Source organism: Ipomoea triloba, chromosome 3 (assembly GCF_003576645.1).
Source record: "Ipomoea triloba cultivar NCNSP0323 chromosome 3, ASM357664v1".
Lineage (NCBI taxonomy): Eukaryota > Viridiplantae > Streptophyta > Magnoliopsida > Solanales > Convolvulaceae > Ipomoea > Ipomoea triloba.
In genome coordinates, this window is record NC_044918.1 from 473339 (window position 1) to 492819 (window position 19481).

At 37.4% G+C, this 19481-nt stretch overlaps 4 protein-coding genes across 6 annotated transcripts in view; 3 read left to right on the forward strand and 1 right to left on the reverse strand.

The window, feature by feature from the left end:
* The window catches only part of LOC116012520 (DNA repair protein UVH3), a 10868-nt gene extending 7330 nt beyond the window's left edge, over window positions 1–3538 (forward strand). For all 3 annotated transcript variants that reach the window (XM_031252076.1, XM_031252077.1, XM_031252078.1), the window contains 6 exons: window positions 153–238; window positions 474–684; window positions 792–928; window positions 1507–1591; window positions 1925–2440; window positions 2601–3538. In XM_031252076.1, the coding sequence (XP_031107936.1) occupies window positions 153–238; window positions 474–684; window positions 792–928; window positions 1507–1591; window positions 1925–2440; window positions 2601–3233 (1668 nt within the window). In that variant the 3' untranslated portion in view covers window positions 3234–3538. The remainder of the gene's footprint in view (window positions 1–152; window positions 239–473; window positions 685–791; window positions 929–1506; window positions 1592–1924; window positions 2441–2600) is intronic.
* Window positions 3539–4717: 1179 nt separating this feature from the next.
* LOC116013859 (WAT1-related protein At3g28050-like) lies at window positions 4718–7207 on the forward strand. The gene is made up of 8 exons (XM_031253813.1): window positions 4718–4783; window positions 4872–5097; window positions 5202–5264; window positions 5376–5492; window positions 5611–5863; window positions 6109–6267; window positions 6372–6523; window positions 6864–7207. The coding sequence occupies exons 2-8, from the start codon at window positions 4901–4903 to the stop codon at window positions 7000–7002; spliced, it is 1080 nt and encodes a 359-aa protein (XP_031109673.1). The 5' UTR covers window positions 4718–4783; window positions 4872–4900; the 3' UTR covers window positions 7003–7207.
* Window positions 7208–8704: 1497 nt separating this feature from the next.
* Window positions 8705–10931, forward strand: LOC116011694 (WAT1-related protein At3g28050-like). Its single transcript, XM_031251096.1, has 7 exons — window positions 8705–9045; window positions 9143–9208; window positions 9334–9447; window positions 9719–9953; window positions 10060–10218; window positions 10297–10448; window positions 10523–10931. Exons 1-7 carry the CDS (start codon window positions 8813–8815, stop codon window positions 10686–10688), a joined length of 1125 nt encoding a protein of 374 aa, XP_031106956.1. The 5' UTR covers window positions 8705–8812; the 3' UTR covers window positions 10689–10931.
* A 48-nt stretch (window positions 10932–10979) lies between these two features.
* LOC116011991 (protease Do-like 9) lies at window positions 10980–14166 on the reverse strand. The gene is made up of 9 exons (XM_031251444.1): window positions 13668–14166; window positions 12850–13049; window positions 12582–12762; window positions 12264–12455; window positions 11747–11979; window positions 11556–11657; window positions 11402–11452; window positions 11175–11279; window positions 10980–11078 (listed from the first exon to the last, which is right to left on the reverse strand). Exons 1-9 carry the CDS (start codon window positions 14164–14166, stop codon window positions 10980–10982), a joined length of 1662 nt encoding a protein of 553 aa, XP_031107304.1.
* Window positions 14167–19481: the final 5315 nt, after the last annotated feature.

The window sequence follows — 19481 nt, forward strand, 5'->3', positions numbered from 1 at the left end:
TTTTTTTTTTTTTTTTTTTTTTTTTTTTTTTGTCCACTTTGTGTGCTGTGTAATATAATGCTTAATCTACTCAAAATTTTATTGAGAAGTAATTTTAGCTTATCTTTCTATTTTGCTGATTTGAGGTTGCTACAACTTGTGCTGTTTGCCAGGATGTTGAAAATGAGCTTGGATTAGACCGAGAGAAATTAATCCGTATGGCAATGCTGCTTGGGAGTGACTATACTGAAGGGGTGAGGTAATGCCTTTCTCTGGTTTCTTCATTACACCCGTCCACCATATTTCTATGTCTCTCTCTTTTACTACCAAAATTCATTGGCATATTCTTTATTAAATCATGCGTCTTATTATTATTATTATTATTATTATTATTATTATTATTATTATTATTATTATTATTATTTTCTTGTATATTAACAGAGATTTCATGAGGCCTGCAAAGTTTTAACCTTTTTCTCTCTTTGATGGTGTAGTGGGATTGGTATTGTTAATGCTATCGAAGTTTTAAATGCATTTCCTGAGGAAGATGGTCTTCATAAGTTTAGGGAGTGGGTTGAATCACCTGATCCAACCATTTTAGGGAAGATTGATGGCAGATCACATGCACATCATGGGAATGATGGCTGTATTCTTCAGTCTGTGGATGAAGGTCAAAAGATCAAGCAGATATTCATGGATAAACATGTAAAACTACACTGCCCTTGTGCTTTATTTTATTATTGATATATTTGGGAAAAATAAAGATGATACCTTATGACCTTGTTAACTTTTTTGAAACTTTTTTTTCACAGAGAAATGTTAGTAAAAACTGGCACATTCCTTCTTCTTTTCCAAGTGATGCTGTAGTTTCAGCTTATGATACTCCACAAGTTGACAAGTCAACAGAACCTTTCTCATGGGGGAAGCCAGATGTTTCTGTACTTCGCAAGTGAGTTCTATATGGTTATATTGCTTTTAAGCTCTATGTAGGGATATATCTAATTCTTTCTTATTTTGTGTAAATATTCAGAGAACTCAGTTTCATTTTTAGATGCCTTGACTGCAATGAACATCTGCCATTTTCCAGAATAGCACATAGCTAATTGAAGAGCATTTATATGTTAAGTGCCAACTAGATGTCCACATAACAAACTTAAACTAATGGGCTATGGCCTATGGCCCTTAATTCCTTGTTTTTTATTTGATGGTTAAGTGATTTATAATTAAAAAGCACCAAACAAGGTGGAACATAAGTACCTAGAAATGAACTTACAAGAAAGATCCATTACAATTTACAAACTTCAAAACCCAAAATCAAAAAATCTTGCAAAGCTCACAACACCAAATGCCCCAAAACTCAAAAAACCAATACCCACCGTCAAAGAAACCAAATGTGTGCCCAATTTTAAACTTGGTGACCCACTTTCCTTATTAAATTTTGTTCTTTCCTTCCTTTGATTTATGACTCTTCCACTGATTATGTAGTTTTTATTTTCTTGCTCTGAAAGAACTGAGAATATGCTGTAGGTTATGTTGGGAGAAGTTTGGATGGACTGTCCAGAAGACGGATGAGTTGCTAACACCTGTACTGAAGGAGTACAATAAACACGAGGTTAATCAATTTCACCCTATTATGCTATTCCCATGAAGCACATTGTTGAATAAAATTGCTCTCCTTTCCTAATACATAGGGACTTTACTTGATGCTACTTTACTAAAGAACTTGTTATAATTGTTTTCCAGTAGACATGATCAGCATGCCCACTTGATGGTAATTAACTTTTTACACATTGATTACAAAGAAAAAAATTATTAAAATAATAAAACTTAACACAATCTTTAAGTTGGATTCTTAACTGTCTCTTTTTGTATGCTGTTATATGCATTATTTTGGACCGAGGAAAAAGAAACAATGCTAACATTTTATCTATTTCAAATTCTTTAGACGCAACTTCGCTTGGAAGCATTCTACGCTTTCAATGAAAGATTTGCAAAAATTCGTAGTAAGAGGATAAAAAAAGCACTGAAAGGTATGACAGGCAACTGCTCATTGGAATTGATGGATGATGCTGCAGAAGATATGCATGCAAGGAGAATGAAACAAAAAGTGAACCCTAATGATGAGAAGGGGACTAACTTAGAGACTGACTCAGTAGGAGTACAGCCTGCTGGTGGTGATGAGATTAAGACTGCAAAAAAATCATCTGGAAAGCAGTCCAGAAAAAGTAAGGGAGAGCGCTTACAGAGTGGAGGGGCAGCTAAAAGGCTGAAAGGAAGTAAAGAATCAAATGCTAGGCGAAGACCGAAAGGACAAGAGCGAACAGTATCCGTTGGTAAGGAAAGGAAGAGGAAGAATTCTTGTTCCAGATCTAATGAAACCAGCTCCTCCACAGATAAAACTAACAGTGATGAAGAGCAAGAAACAGAAACTGAGAAGCTTGAAGTGTCACAAGTACGAAGGGTAAGTTCTATACTTGCCCATTACTTTCATATACTCATTCTCTATGAGCTCTTTGGTATTGTCATATATATATATATATCTACTTGTTTCAATGTTATGATGGATTTTCTCCTATTTTTACAATTTATAAATTTCAAATGACTTGTCTTGAATCTTGCAGTCAGAGCAGCCACGTAAAGTAGTGAGTTACACTGATCTAGAAGATGATGACCATAACAAAGTTGAACATTCTTTTAGTGAAGAGCCAATGAAGAGAGAGTTGGTTCAAGATCCTAGCTATGCTCAAGGTTCCCCTGGTGACTTGGGCAAAATAAATGAGGATGTGTTCAAAGGTGACTCTGGTGAAGAATTCTTAATGGCCTCCCTTGAACCAGGTGGTGGTTTCGGCATGGATGGGACAGAAATGGAATCAGTTAATCCTCTTTCTGGGGATCAATTATCCAAAGACTACCTTATGTGTGGAGGTGGATTTTGTTTGGAGGAAGATGACACAAACACAGAATTGGGAGATTTAGCTCCTGGTACAATACCAGAGGAAAACTCTGATTTTTCACACCAATCTTCTATTCAAGAAGAAGATCTAGAAACTGATCTAGATCAATTGGATTCCAACCAATTGAATAAAGAGGAGACTATGCCTGCTTCTGAAACTGAGCCATATCTTAATGAAGATAGCCCCAAACCCAAGGTGGCAATTCCTCAGGAAAACATTTTGGAGGATGATTTAATAACTGGTTCTGTAAAATCTCTTCGTGCAATGCCGAACTTAAGAAAAAAAAGAAGGAAGGTTTAAGTTTCCTTTCCCCTGAATCCTGTATTTGGAGTATTGAATTTTGATGTGTTTGCTGGTTGTTTATGGTGCAAGATAGGAGTGGACCAAATATACTCCCAGGGCCGCAAGCTTTGGTATTTATATCCTTTCCTTGCACCTTACTGTTTCCCGCCCTTGTCTTGTGATGCTCAGCCCAGGAAACTATCTTAATCCAATTTTGTATTCAAATCATTTTTATCTTACATCTTATCTGATGATTTAGTAATGATGGAAATTTTTTACAAATAGAAAGTAGCATCTCTCCTCTTTCTTTTTGTTACTCTGTATTTGTTTTAATTCCATTTTTCTTTTTGTTGTAAACTTTATTTATAGATCTTGTTTTACGTACGAGTACTTGCGTTACACTGTTTGCGCTCCTCCATTGCTCTTTTCTTTCACGGTGCATTCATAACATATTATTAATTGAATCCATACACTTTACGGTTGGAGAAAAATACAGTTCTGCTATTTCCAGCCGTCAGATTTACCTTATTCGGTGGAAACATATAACATAGTCATTGAAGTGGGACAGCTAACAACTTGGTACCAGGTACAACTGTCACTGTCTTGTTGCATCAGTTTAAGGTGTATGATTTGACCTGAAAAAGAGAAAATACGCATCATTTTAACCGTTATCAACAATCATATAACACATGGTTCAAGTGTTCAACTCTGACTTTAACTGTTATCTGATTGTCACACACACATGTATGGTGAAAATATTACTTAGTTGTCATTAACCCAGCAAGTTTCTCACATTTTTTAAAATGAATCTCACTTTCACATTATCAAATTTATAAATTTTTTATTATTTGTTTTATATTTCACAAGTTTCTCTTACTTTTAAAAATGGAGTCCACTTTCATTTTATATTATACATATAATAATAAAAAAGAAATTAAAAAGTAAAAAAAAATAATTTATGGCAACTTTTGCTGCCTTTGGCAACAAAAGCTGCAGATAGAGTACAAAGGTTGCCATTATTGCAGCCTTTTAAGTGTTTAGCAAACTTGCTAGTAGGCAAATAAAAAAATAGAAGAAATCTATGTGGCGTGCCAAGTCATTTAGCAATTGTGTAGAATTTCTGGGTTGAGGTCAGTATTATACTTTTAAATTCTACTCTTAATTTTTATTCTCTCTTACAAAATATGAGAATCCACCGGACGGGGATAACTAAGGACGAAGACAACTAATCCTTCATTGTTACCTCAGAAAGTAAAAATGAAAAAATAGAAAAATGAAGTACATGTAATAGAACTTTGGTGACAGTGAGTCGGGATGGGATATTAATTTTATAGTATCCTATAGATGAGATATTATTTTTATAGTATAAGATATTTTTTTTATAATATCTTATAGTAAACATTAAATTAAATGAGTAATAATCCACATACTCTTATTTTGATTCACTCAATAAATTGTGGCCCCTGCTTTTATTATTTTTCCAATAAAATCAAAGACAGATCCCCATAAAATTTTATTCCATAAGTGTCCGTTTATCATTTATCATTTTCCAAACAAAATTATACTCCGTATGTAATAGATTGACCTCTTAACTACTACCATTAATTTATCTTGCGATATATATTATGCTGTAATTGTTTGAGATTGTAAATGCAGTGACATAGGTGGACCTTACATCTCCGGCCATGGCGACCCAGTTTTTGAGGAACGAAGTGCTCCCCTTTGCGACTATGTTGATAGTGGAGACCTGCGAGATGTCAATTGTGATTCTCGGAAAAGCCGCCATGAATGCGGGCTTGAACTCCACTGTGTACGTCGTTTACTACAACTCCCTCGGCACTCTCCTCCTCCTTCCATACTTCCTCTTCTACCGTAGAAGCAGGTCAGAAACCTCTCTCTCTCTCTCTCTCTCTCTCTCTCTCTCTCCCTATCTCTCTCTCTCTCTCTCTCTGTGATTGACTAAAGTCTTAGCGTTTACTGTTTCAGAACTCACGCTCTTCCTATTAGCTTCTCTATTCTCCATAGATGCTTCATCCTCGGCTTGCTCGGGTATTAATTACAGTATTAAAGATGATATTTAATTTATTTGGAATTGTAAATTTATAGAGTGAAGTTAAGCTTAATGCTACTTACTAAGTGAATGAAATAAATTTACTGCAGGATTTGTTTGCTGCAGATCCTTGCTTATATTGGGATCAACTACAGTTCCCCAACTCTGGCGGCAGGCATTGGAAATTTGATGCCCGGTTTCACCTTTATTCTAGCAGTCATTTTCAGGTAGGGCTTAGGAGAAACTCAAATGATACTCTTGTTCATACTGGGGTTTCAACAATCTTGTTTAATTGGAAGGGTTTTTTTTTTTTTTTTTTCTCTTGGATGTTGCAATTTATTGTAGGATGGAGAGGTTAAATTTGAGAGAGATTACTAGTCAGGCAAAATCTTTGGGCACTGTAGTGGCAATTACAGGTGCTATGGTCATGACTTTGTATCAAGGGCCTACCCTTTTTGGATCTACAGATTCTGAATCAACTCAGCCAAATCTTGAGTCAACTCAGCAATCTCTCTTATCACAAAACTCAAACTGGGTACTTGGTGGTTCCCTCATTACTCTCACTTGCCTTATGTCTTCTGGGTGGAATATTCTTCAGGTAATGTGGGGCATCATAGCCATACATCACATTTGTCCAAAAAAGTGTTTTGATTTTGATTTTATGCCCATAACCAAAAAGTGTTTTGATTTTGTAGCCACTGGGTAATTAGTAGAATATAAGACCTTGGTTTCATTTTACAGGCTTTACAATTCTACTCAACTTTTTGTTTGTGATATTTATAACCAAATAGGTTTCATCATTTTGGAACTGTAGCTTGAAGTTATTTAACTTTTTGTGTGCAGACTGCTACTTTGAAGGAGTACCCTGAGCAACCCACAATAGTGTTCTTCTTTTGTTGCTTTGGAACCATACAATGTATAATTTACTCTGCAATAGCAGAAAGAAGCGTAGATGACTGGTTGCCGCTTCCTAGCATTGCAATTATAGCCATTGTCTTCTCAGTAAGGAATTTTAGTTACAAAGTATTCCTTTTCAGTGAGTAGGCGACTTTTTTTTTTTTTTAATTCTTTCGATGATAAAGACTGATTATGTATCTCCATTGTAGGCTGTTTGCGGGACAGTGTTTCGTACCAATGTCTTGACTTGGTGTTTGGACAAGAAGGGTCCGCTTTATGTAGCCATGTTCAAGCCTGTGGGAGTGATCATTGCAGCAATCATGGAGATCATGTTCCTCGGGGCTTCGCTTCATTTGGGCAGGTATATACAAAAAACAATATTGCAACAGTTGGGAGAAGCTAAGGAGAATCACAAAAATCCTAGCTGAAAACAACATAAGAACATTATTAACTGAACTATGATCTTCCCCATTGCCAAAGGCCTTGTGGTCGAGCAGCATAGCTGTGGCTTCTCACCTGAGAGGCCTTAGTTTCAAACCCCACTGTGAGGGCATTGGCTCTATGTGCTTCAGTAAGTTGAGAAAGTATGTACGAACAGATACTATATTGTAACAGAGTCAATAGTACTAAAAAAAAAATGATCTTGATCTTCCCCATCCTTAATTAAGATGGTTTCCAACTTCCCATGTACTGTTTTTCAGCGTGATCGGAGCTATCATAAGCTCTGCTGGATTTTACACCGTGCTGTGGGGGCAATCCAAAGAGAACGCTACGCTCAAGCTTGATGACAGTGAATGTGGAGCCAAATCGTCGAGCAACAGAGCCCCTCTGTTGCAGTAATGCAGGATACTATCTGAAGCTAGATATTGTATGCTTATGTTTTGCAGAACAGGTAATTAGAAACTCATTAAAAGCTTAAGCTTAAAGCATGGTTTCAGTATCCTCAACAATACAAGTAAAATTTGTAATGGGTAATCTCCATTAATAGTGGAATGGATTATTGATTTATTCAGTATCAGTCTAACAAGCCTGCAATCTTACTCCACTGCCAGCTGTAACACTCCTAAATCCTAATCAGTATCGCATGATGATGTTTGACATTACATTGTTTAATGTTAGAATATGACTGCCTACCCACTCAATCACTGCACATGACAACTTGTAAAGGACAAACTTTTCATATTGCTAATGAATTGTTAACCTCAATGCAACTAAATCAGATGAAGTTGCGTTAAATGGTATAATATCTAATACGAGTATAAAAATTTAGTTACAATTTCAGTCCATAACATACACAAGAATGTCGAAATTAATCTCTTAAGTACAAGAGTAAGCTAATATTGCCGTTAGTAATACACTAAGGTCTTATTTGACAAGTATAGGTGACTGATTTTATTATATTTTAATCTAAAAAAAGGCACAAAGTACTTTTGTTCTTGCTTGTCATAATTTCACTAACAAATTGAGTGTGTTGAGCATGCAATATCATGCATAAAAAGTGTTGCACTATAGGAGGAGGAGAATGACAAGGAATGGTGATAAAAGGGAGAGGTTTTGTGGTTGGAGAAGGCCGGCTAAGCAAGTTGGGTGGGGATCAGCTTTCCATTTATTTATTTGTGGGAAGTGGGGACATGAAGATGCATTTTTCTTATGACTTTAGTAATAATTATATCCAATTTCCATGCAGTAGATGGGGCATGACACACGCCACCTTGGGTCCAATAATTTAGCACAAATACAAATACGTCACCCATTAACTCATAATACACATTCAATAGTCGCATTCCCATCTCCCTTCCTCTCTATAAGTTTTGCAAAAATTCTGCATAGGCATCAATTAATCAGCTTTGGCCAGCCGCCTAACGTATCACCATAATCGGTGGTCTAGACGGCTAGTCAGCTAAGCAGCTACCTAGGCCTCTTAGATGCCAACTAGACACTGACTATGTCACATAGTCGGCCGATTAGCTATTGTTTCTTTCTTTTTATTAAACAAAAAATTAAATTTTAAAATAATTTTTAAAAAATAAGCAAAGAAGTAAACAAGTTTGTTTGATAAAAAAAATACTTCATCTGTCACATTTTACCTGTCCTGTTTACTATTCATTGGTCAAACCAACTCTTTCTTCCTTGCTTATTTTCTTTAGTAATTTTTAATTATTTTTAAATTTGATTTTTTGTGTTTAATAGTACTTTTAATGTAGTTTTTAAATATATAAATTTTATATACTAATACTAAATTTAATATTATAAAAAAATTGAATTAAAAATAACTTCAGTCAATCCTCGTTAATCGAATCAGACAAACAAAATGGGACAAGTAAAATGAAACGAATGAGAAATAAATAATATCTGTAGCAATAAAGTAGGTGTCACATCAGTTACTATAGTTGGAGTGTGGACGGAACACACTGATATAGCCTATACATAATAAAAAACTAAATTGGCATTTTCTCAAAAAAAAAAAAAAAAAAACTAAATTGGCATTGGCACGCAACATAAGAAAGCTTGATAGGTGGTTTTCTTTTAAAAAGAGGCATCCTTTCCTAATTCCTAATTCATATAATTCCTATTGACGTGAGAAGTGAGAAGTGAAGAAGCTAGCTAACGTTGAATTGAAGAAGAAAGGCAAGCGCCAGAAGTAAGTGAGATGGCGGCGAAAGCGGCGGTCGTCGTCGGAGGAGGAGAAGGGCGGTACTCGACGACGTTGTACAAGGAGGTGTTGCCGTTCGTGGCTTTGGTGGCGATGGAATGCATAAATGTAGGGCTAAACACGTTGTTCAAAGCCGCAACTAATCACGGCATGAATAACCACGTCTTCATCGTCTACGCTTATGCCGTCGCCGCCGTCTGTCTCCTCCCCGCTCCCTTCTTCTCCAACAGGTACCTACCTAATTTAACGCACTTCAATTCCTCACTCTCACACATATTATTAGCTACTCATTTAATCAGCTCGATCTCCCTCCATATATGGATACAGATCAACAGTGCTTCCTCCACTTAACGCCTCCATCATGCTCCGGATTTTCCTTCTCGGCGTAATCGGGTATGAACACAAACCTAGCTGCGTTTGCATCTGGATGAAGCAATAATTCAATTCTACTATTATTATTATTTTGGTAAAATATATTAATTTTGGGGCGGGGTGCTGTTTCGGATAATACTGGGCAGATGCACGTCGCAGATAATGGGGTACACAGGAATCAACTACAGCTCTCCGACTCTTGCTTCTGCCATCAGCAACCTTGTCCCGGCTTTTACTTTCATTCTCGCACTCATTTTCAGGTTCCTATTTCTTTCTACTGTCCTTTTGTGCCCCCTCTACTTGTCTTCATGTTCCCAGTCAAAATCACCTCAATTTTCCGCATTTTCTACTAACACAACCTTTTTTTAATATAAAAAAACATCAATTTCATGTCACATATAAGTCTACTACTCAGTATTAATGACCAATTATATATATGTTATACTAGAAAATTTCCTATTTAATTTAACTTAATATATTTATTAAAGGCTTTTAATTTGTAGGGTTAGAGTAATTTGTTGTACTTTGTAGGATGGAAACAGTAGTGTTTAGGAGTGCAACTAGCAGGGCAAAGGTTGTGGGAACTATAGTGTCAGTAACAGGAGCATTCGTAGTAACTTTGTACCAAGGCCCCACAATAGCATTCACTACTACTTCACCATCAAACGCAATCCAACTTCTCACCTCCACACAACCAAACTGGATGTTAGGTGGCCTTTTTCTTACAACTGAGTATCTTTTGGTCCCAATGTGGTATATAGTCCAGGTAAGGATGGATATTCCCAGTTGCCACACCCTTACCTTACTAGTGTGATATAAATATACTGCATGCCTAAGTAATTAGTGGTCGCTTCAATTCATCTTATGAACAGACACAAATCATGAAGGTATACCCAGCAGAAATGACTGTGGTCTTCTTCTACAACCTAACCGTTAGCATCCTTGCTGCAATCGTGGGTGTTTTCATGGTACCAGACCTTAATCAATGGCGGATTAGGCTCGATATCTCACTAGTCTCAATCCTATGTTCAGTAAGTGATTAAAAAACAAATGGTTGGTTTATAAATCCTAGTTCCCTTGATAGCTTCTAAGACCGGATTTTGCAATAGGGGATCTTTGGGTCTTTTGTGAACAATACCATCCACACATGGGCATTGAGAGTGAAAGGCCCAGTGTATGTAGCAATGTTCAAGCCACTGTCAATTGCCATAGCAGTGGCCATGGGAGTGATACTCTTGGGTGATACTCTCTATTTGGGAAGGTATATTATTCACTTCTCTAGTACTCTATTCACAATTCACACCCCGACTAATTCAGTTTTCTCCTTTTCCTTAGCATTATTGGAGCAACAATCATAGCCATGGGATTCTACACTGTACTGTGGGGTAAAGCTCAAGAACAGAATGACTACTACAAAGAGAGTGATGATTTGGAGTCTCCTACTGCTGAAAAGTTACCCTTGTTACAAAGTTATAAACACCAAGACGTGTCAAACAGGTAGGCCATCAGACAGATCAAATCATCAAATGTGATTTGGCAAAAATTGTTGTATGTAAAATATCTGTGCAGCATATGAATAGAAGATCCTAAGCTGGAAACTTGCCTCCTTAGAAGCTAAGCTATGTACAGTTCAGTAGTAGTTATGTAAGATACAAAATAGGCTGCCGGTAGGAGGAATGTGCTACCAATGTTTCCTGTTTGTATGTATACCTAAATGGAAAGGACATATTACTACATTCTAGCATACACTTGAAAAGTCTGTCTTCTGCTTCAGCCATCTCACACTTCCTTTTCATGCCTTAAGATCATCAGACATGGCTGCAGGTATACGATGCGTTGCAAGAATGTCTGATGTGGCTGCTTTTGCAGTTTTTGTCTGCAGGACTACAACCTACAACAAAAAATAAATAATACTAATCATAAGATGAGAGACAACGAACAAGTGAGGAGATGAAAGAAAAGAAAATGGAGCAGGCAGAGAGAACACCAGATCGTAATCTAATTCAAACTTCAAGTACTTTTCTTCACAAGTCTCCACCATGTTAGCCAAGTTCTTCAGATTTTCAACTGGCTTGCCATTGAATGCAATAACCTATATGCACAATCTTCAAGTTTTAAAATACTAATGCGTCTCTGTAGCTCCAGAGAAATAAATCAAGCTCTAAACTGGTTTATTCTGATTTCATCAGATAATTCTACTGATGTTACTCTCACCTGGGTATTTACAATGTCTTCATATCCGGTATTGATGTCATCCACAAGCACCTATAAGAAATTTCATAAAGAAACTTAAATAAATCATACTTCTAAGTTCTAAATAAAATGCGGTAATGAAATATCAGATCCAGTGAGACTGATAATTAAAAACCTGAGAGACAACGACAAGCTGCTCATCAACTGATTGTGCCATTGCATACAGAAGTTTGTCCAACAATTTAACTGGACTGTCAGACTCGCAATCTTTCCCATACTGAAAGTGCAAGCAAGCATTACGGCATATGAACACATAAATCTTCAATGCCACATATACACCAATTGAGTAGTCCAGTAATTACACACCTCTGAGCACAAATATGGAACAGAGACGGCAGAGAAAACAAATCCACCAACAATGTAATAGGAAGGAGGTTTTCCCTTAGTGTGTGCTGGGATTAATTTTTTAAGTGTGTCAAGCTTTATGTTGAACTCGAGTGTCTTGGAGTCACGGAGAACTTTGACTGTAGCATCATCTCCCGTAAACTTTTGAGAAATGAGATAACTAAACCCAATGCGCTCTCCATCCATGAATGGAACTGGAAAGCAAAAAAGAATATCATGAAAATTCGAATAAAGCTTATTTGAAAACTGATCTCTAGTTCCAATTGAGGATGGCAGTGATGGCCATAGATCATGGTTTCACTTGGTAAAAGTAAAAGCCTCACAATGATATACAATATCTAAATTTTCACTTTCCCAATGTGTCCCCTGAAACTTTTATCATAGGCAAAAATGAAGGACTGAAGAAAAAGAAAAGAAAAAAAAAAAAAAAGAAAAAAGAATGAATTGAATACTGTAATTATGAATGTATGACGCTGACCTGTTCCATCATTGGAAATATCAACCCCGTCAAAGCTAAGTATAACATCAGATGGCTTTAAAAGATTATATTCTGAAGCTGTAGGCTCAACTCTTCGAATACGGATACCCTTCTGATTAGATTTCATGCCAACAGACATCCGGTGATCAGGGTTCTCCATTTTCTGCCACTCAATACCAAGGGCTGGAAACCCTGGAAAGTTGAATACAACTAGAAAATATAAGGACATGATGCAATTGCTTCCAGCCTTTGCCCAACCAAAAACTCCAGTGCAAGATAAAATGCAAAATCACAGGTTCCGCATTTAAGACCATCTACCTGTATATGCTCCATTCTTCTTATAATCTTCAAGAAAATGCTTAATCACAGGTGTTGGTATCAGATAACCAATGTTCTCTACATCTTCATGTTTAAGGGATTGAAATGCAATGCCAACACATTTCCCAATTTTATTAAAGGCAGGTGCACCAGAATATCCAGAATTAATAGCAGCATCTATCTGTAAAATAATCTTGCCAAGTTAAACACTAAAATGGAGCACAATAACATTTCAAACAGTGGAAAGTCGAAAAAGATTGAAAATAACCTGAAGCCCAAGAAGTTCAGTTGATCCATGAGCATAAGAAAGTATCTCCATGCGTGAGACAACACCACTAGTCACAGATATAGTGTCTCCTCCAATTGGATAGCCCACGACAGTAACAGCATCTTGCAGTGCAGGCAATTCTCCAAGATCTGCTATGGCTATTTCTTCCCAGAACTCATCATCATTTACAGTTAACAAAGCTGTTTCATTACAAACAATAAACACATTACATATTTACATCTCCACTCACTGATTGAATATAAACAGGAAACACAGTTCTCATTAATGGCCAATTGAATCTAAAACTACATACTCATTACTTTACTAGTCTTAACTGGGGGAAAGTAACACAAAAATAAAGAGAATATGCAAGAACAAGTTCAACATTATGCTTAGCATGAAGGCCAAAAGATAAGTACTCTGTTTAACTAAACAACTCCAATAACGCAATAGCAAATGAATTGGAGGATAATAGAAATGAATTGAAGCATGATAAACATGAATTGGAGGATAATAGAAATGAATTGAAGCATGATAAACATTATGCTTAGGATAATAGAAATGAATTGAAGCATGATAAACATTATGCTTAGCATGAATGCCAAAAGATAAGTACTCTGTTTAACTAAACAACTCCAATAACGCAATAGCAAATGAATTGGAGGATAATAGAAATGAATTGAAGCATGATAAACATTATGCTTTGCATGAATGCCAAAAGATAAGTACTCTGTTTAACTAAACAACTCCAATAAAGCAATAGCAAATGAATTGGAGGATAATAGAAATGAATTGAAGCATGATAAACAAAGAACTACCTATATCGCATTCTATCCCAATAGCTAGCACAGTGGCCAAGAACTTGGTATCTGAGCCGCGTTGCTTGAGCTTGACCTGAGTGTGATGCTCCACGGAATGTGCAGTTGTGAGCACTCTCTTTCCACCAATAATGAAACCGCTGCTACTCGTGCGGTACTGCCTCTTTCTCTGCCAAGGCAACGAGAAATTCGGCTCCGTGTGAACGCAATAAACCTTAACCACGGCATGCATCCATGGAGCCGCCTCCCCTACAGCAAAGGTAACATTTACATCGACGAGTTCCTCCTCAGCATCTACTTTCTTTGTGCGGCCATCGCGACCGCGACCGCGACCAAGACCACGACCACGGCGGCGCGTAGATGGCTCACTTGTCGTGGTCTCAGCGAGCTCAGGTAACACTGCCTCCTCTTCCACCGCAGTGAGAGCGTCGCCGTCGCCGGCCGATTCCGGTGCCACATTTCTAGGTTTTGGAACGCTTTTCCGCTTTTCTCGCACCATGATACAGCTGTGCTAAAAACCGTTACAACTGTCAAGAAAATGTGAAATGTGAACGTGAAAATGCCGGGAACTTCAGAGCCATTGAAGGCGCGAGAATCTTTTATAGAAGAAGATACTGTGCTTAGGCCCACGAAGGTGCTTTAATTGGGCTAGAAAGCTTACCTTCTTTTCACATGGCCCATTTATCCCAACATGGGCTTAAGGTTAATTGGGCTTTGGACCGCCTAAGATCAATTATTATAGACATGGCCCATAAGTGGCTAAAAGACCTTTGGGTTACACGTTAAAGTCAAATTATACCAGAATCTATCTTGCATTGTAGATCTTAGTCCAAAAATAATCTTCCAATTTTATATACAATTTTTGTACCTGTAACTATCATATTATTAAGTCATTTATTTATATATATAGAAACTGTTAACGGTAAGTACGAAATATGTTAACTGAATGTACAAAATTTTTGTATGAAGTAAGTCAAGCCGGTGACGACTTAGGGAGGTTAACACCCCGAGCTATGACGTCAAGCAACTTTCGAAAAAAGTCGACTCAACTCGAATACGTGATGTGCACTATGCATATACTATACGCTTTGTATATGCCCATCATTGATTAACTTAAATTTTTTATTTTAACATGTTGATATAGTGTCTTAACAAGTTAACTTGTTATGAATTCAAACTTAAATAAGTTATTATCATCGATTATTTTTATAATCGATGTGTCACGTCAAAATTTATTGTCTATTCAAGACAAAAAAAAATTAAAAATTATATAATATCAAGTCTTAATATTGACTAGTATTCTAGATTTTCTCTAAATATTATACCGAACAAAATATTATAACACATGTATTTTGACCCCACATATTATATTCGAAAGTCACTTGATAGAGCGATGGATAGGGCATTGTACTCGTCACATGGGGTGATGGGAGGTTAAGTTATTAGGACATATGTAGGGGTCGCATGTATTATACATGTAGTATAACATCTCAAGGGATGAGATATATATTGAAGGTTGTTGAGATGCATGCTTGCTACGTATAGTTGGCTTGTGGGCACAACAGCCTGCGGGACAAGGACTTGCTTCTCATCTATCTATTACATGCCTGTTTAATCAATTGTTATACACTTATACCATGGACCATGATTTATATTACATGGTGCAGTGAATTCTAATATAAAAATTATGTATCCACAGTTAACAATTTATATACATGTAAACAAAACTTTATAATTGTTGATGAATGTAGTTTTCGCGGTGGATGGAAAGAAATAGATGTTAAAACGGGAAGAAGTTCCCGAGTATCGTTCTCAAAGGACGGCAAGGAGGGAATTTGAGCGGCAAGGGGATTAAGCACAAGAGTGCTTAGTTTTTGAAAGCTAACCCAAGCATAGTAAGAAAGGTGCATGAAACATAACGAAAATAAGGAACAAACAATGGAAACAATCAATTGGAAATGAGGATTTAGATCTTGCAACTCATATAGGTATCCTTGATTTCCTAAGATATTAGGCTAGCAACACTTAGATTATGAAAATGAGACAAGGTCACCAACACCACCGCCACTCTCGTGGTCAATGGACTCACTTCTTAGACCGTAATGTCATCCTTGTGATCACTAGGCTAGAAGAGGCATTTTGACAAACACGTTATGTGCCTCTTATCTTCCACTCTCCCTTTTCTCAAAGGTGAAAGGGAAATGTGGATGGTGAGGGCTAGGTCTACTCCCTACTCTCGTAGGTGAGTATTCCTATCTTACTCCTCTAGTACAATCGGATCCTAATTGGCATAGAGTCAAGACATCCATCCCAATCCACAATCAACTCATCAATCAAGCAATTGCAAAACCTAATTGATCAAATTAAAGCTCAAGAACATCCATACAAAATTGCTCAATCCAAATCCACAAAGATCTACCTAATCATACTTGGAATTGAAATAGCAAAATGCAAAAGTAATGACAAGAAATTAAAAGGAAGACTTAGCTTGAAATTAAACCTTGAACTTGAAATTGAATGTTGATCACAATCTTGCAACAATGAAATTCTTCTCTAATTCTAATCTAAACCTAAGAATTGCAATGTGGAATGAATTGGGAGATATCTCTCTAGTCCAAGGTTGCAAAAATCGCGCCTAGGCGCCGATTAATCGGCGTCTAGGCGCTAGGCGGCGCCCGGCCGCGTCGAGGAAGGCTGGAGTCGGCCTCCTCCGCGGCCGGCCGCCCCGTCTCAAGCCCCCCACCCTTTTTTTTTTTTCTTTTCGCAAACTCATCAGCCATCAGAACCCGTCTCAGCCTCTCCCTCCGCCGATGCCTTAGCCTCAGCCTCCGCCGGTCGCCTCAGCCTCCTCTGCTGTCGCCACTCGCCTCCGCCTCCACCTCCGACGTCGCCGTTCGCCGCCGCCGTCCCCGTTATCCTCCACTTCCGCATCTGCTGCCGTTGATTTGTTTCTCTGTTGGAGTGCTGGGTCATGGCCTCACGGGTGTTATACTTGGGAGATGAGTATTGGGATGCTTTAATTGCGACGGAATAAGTGATGAGATGAGTTTCACTGTCTCAAAAATAACAAAAGAGAGAGAGAGATATGACTCATGTGAGTTGTGACTGACATGGGAGATGACTCCTAGAGATAATGCTTTAAATATTTAATTACTTCTGCCTTTTACGTGACAAGTGCGACAAGTGCACTCTTGGGAATTGGAGTCTTGGGAAGGGAAGGGAAGGGAAGGCAACCAAAAGTCCCATACAAGAAGAAATTAAAAAAAAATACATATGTATATAAATCGGGCGCCCTAGGCGCTAGGCGCCCCTTTGGCGCCTAGGGGCCGCCTAGCGTCTTTTTCAACCTTGCTCTAGGCTATTCCTAGAGAGAGAAAGTCTAGGGTGTGGAATGGTGGATGAATTGAGAGCTCCCCTGAAAATTGCCTCAATTCTCCTTTAAACTTCGCAAACCGCTACACTTTCCGCAACGGACGCATGGCTGGACGCGCGTCCAGCAGTGTGCGTTGCGTCCAGACTTCAACTTTAGAGGGCTGTTTGGTGGACGCAGGCATGGACGCCCGCGTCCATGCCGCGTCCATCAGACTTCTGCTCCGATTTCCAAACTCATGCGGGCAATATTTTGGACGCAGGCATGGACGCGCGTCCATGGCCTATTTTCGCTCCAACTTCGGTTCGTTCTTCACTTATCTGAATCCATGCCATTTTTTGCCCTTTTTGCACATCTTTTACCTACAAAACAATTAGCCAAGCGTGGAACGGGGTCTAACGGCAATAACAAGCATTCTAACGCAATTAACGCTCAAATCAAACATAAAAGCTATCAATTGTGCACAATATGATTCGGGAACGACCTTATAAAGGTGGCGTCTTTTGCACTTATCAATTGTTGACACATAATATGATAACTACAATTATATAAACTGTTAACTGTAGATACAATTAATGTGTCAATTAGATGCTGGTCCATGGTATAATTTTTCATGTTTAATCTATATTCATCTCAATTCTCAATGGCAAGTGATTTACATAAAAATTCGTTACTGCTATTTGAAGTTGTACTTTTAAGTGAATCTTGCATTATAATCTTAGTTGACAAAGGATCACAAAGACACAAGGTGTTAAACTAGTATAGGTTGCTCATAACTTATTGATTTAAACCAAGAAGGCCAACACTAAGGGTGTGTTTGGTTCGCACATGGGAATCGGAATCGGAATGGGTATCAAATACTTGGTAAGGGTAATGGGTTTTGGTGAAAGTATTTAGCATGTTTGGTAGTTGGGTAGAATGGGAATGAATATTAATAGTTGGGGAATAAATGAAGAAGTGAAATGAAACCCTTATTTAATAAGGGTATGAGTTTTCCCATTAATGAGGTATTCCATACCCATAGTAGCATTCTCAAAACCTATCAACCAAACACTAGCAATCAATTTCATACCCATTCCCTATACCAAAATCCCCCAACCAAACACACCCTAAGTTAAAATTATGAATTGAATACTAGCAGTCTCGCACCCAGCTTTGCCCTAGTGGCCGACCTAGGTCCATTTTGACCCGAAATTCTAAGATACAAGTACTCATTTTTAGAAATAAGATGAGTTGAGTTCATATATAATAAATTTCTTTTATACTTAAAGTAATAACAATATTTCGTTCGTATTGCACTTTTTCTTATTATTTCATTTGATTTCAGACCAATTGTGTTAGCTTGTCTTTAACCACAAAAGATGTAAAATTAACAATACTATTATACATCATGGTAATATCTTATACTACTACTAATGCTAATCCATGCTATATAGAAGTTTCATATTATTTTATGTTCAAAATATAAAAAGACTTTGAAATTATTCTGAATAAGATTATTATTATTATTATTGAGATATTTAAATTGACGAAGATTGTTTGGTGTAGTGGCGCATGGCCAGCGGATCAAACTTAATAATGGAAACGAGCAATAGAAGGTGGGTGACGCAAGGTTGAATGGACCATAAAAAAATTCGAATCAGATTCATCAAAATAATTGAGCATTCTCATATGGTAAGTCCAAAGAAACAGATGTGGTGGGTTTGCTCCACATCATTACACAGATAATTACAACCCCATCACGGTTCATGTGAGTGAACCAAGAAAACCAAAAAAGTTTTTTCGTCATGAGAAAACCCCTGTCCCAGGTTGTCCCTTCATGACTGTCCCATGTCCCATTCTTGCTCCACCGTCGGCGGAGTGTATAAAAATGTGAAAAATGGCTTTAACTTTTTCTGTGCCCATTCTTGCCCGGAATTACCCCATTTCAGCTATTTAAGTTAGATTTACAGAAATCTGCGGTCCCTACTATGTTGCGTTCTGGATGAAAATCACTTTGTGACTGTAATAAACAAAAGATTTCAAAGAGATAAATCAATATAAGTTATCGAATTGAGTATTTACCTTTATATATGTTTATGAATCATGAGTTAGTGTTAGTCAAGTAGTTACTTAAACTTGGTGGACAATAACCTAAATGGTGATAGCTTGTAGTAACATACTCTAATGATGATTGGTTTTCTAAAGAATGGGAAGGGCATTAGGTGATGACTATGGGCACCCCCACCCACTTCTTAATTGCTCACTAATACAAATTCTTATGATGGGTATATTGGTGTGGACTTAACTTTTGGGCACCACCAACAACTAATATCAAGATTAATAAGTCGTCGCAAGGGTTTAAGGATGTTGATTTAGTGATTGACAATCTTCACTTAAAACTTGTTTTCAAGTAACAGAATAGTTTGGATAAAGTTTCGATTCTTGTCGGGATCATTGAGGGT

Excerpts from the sequence above, each read along its gene's own strand:
- LOC116011991 (XM_031251444.1), bottom strand. The coding sequence starts at position 14,166 with ATGGTGCGAGAAAAGCGGAAAAGCGTTCCAAAACCTAGAAATGTGGCA. Across the intron at positions 13,050-13,667 it reads TGGGATAGAATGCGATATAG|CTTTGTTAACTGTAAATGAT; the intron begins GTAGTTCTTTGT and ends GTAATGAAACAG. Across the intron at positions 11,453-11,555 it reads AGCTTGTCGTTGTCTCTCAG|GTGCTTGTGGATGACATCAA; the intron begins GTTTTTAATTAT and ends AATTTCTTATAG.
- LOC116011694 (XM_031251096.1), top strand. The coding sequence starts at position 8,813 with ATGGCGGCGAAAGCGGCGGTCGTCGTCGGAGGAGGAGAAGGGCGGTAC. Across the intron at positions 9,046-9,142 it reads GCTCCCTTCTTCTCCAACAG|ATCAACAGTGCTTCCTCCAC; the intron begins GTACCTACCTAA and ends ATATGGATACAG. Across the intron at positions 10,449-10,522 it reads GATACTCTCTATTTGGGAAG|CATTATTGGAGCAACAATCA; the intron begins GTATATTATTCA and ends CCTTTTCCTTAG.
- LOC116013859 (XM_031253813.1), top strand. The coding sequence starts at position 4,901 with ATGGCGACCCAGTTTTTGAGGAACGAAGTGCTCCCCTTTGCGACTATG. Across the intron at positions 5,265-5,375 it reads TTCATCCTCGGCTTGCTCGG|GATTTGTTTGCTGCAGATCC; the intron begins GTATTAATTACA and ends AATTTACTGCAG. Across the intron at positions 5,864-6,108 it reads CTGGGTGGAATATTCTTCAG|ACTGCTACTTTGAAGGAGTA; the intron begins GTAATGTGGGGC and ends TTTTGTGTGCAG.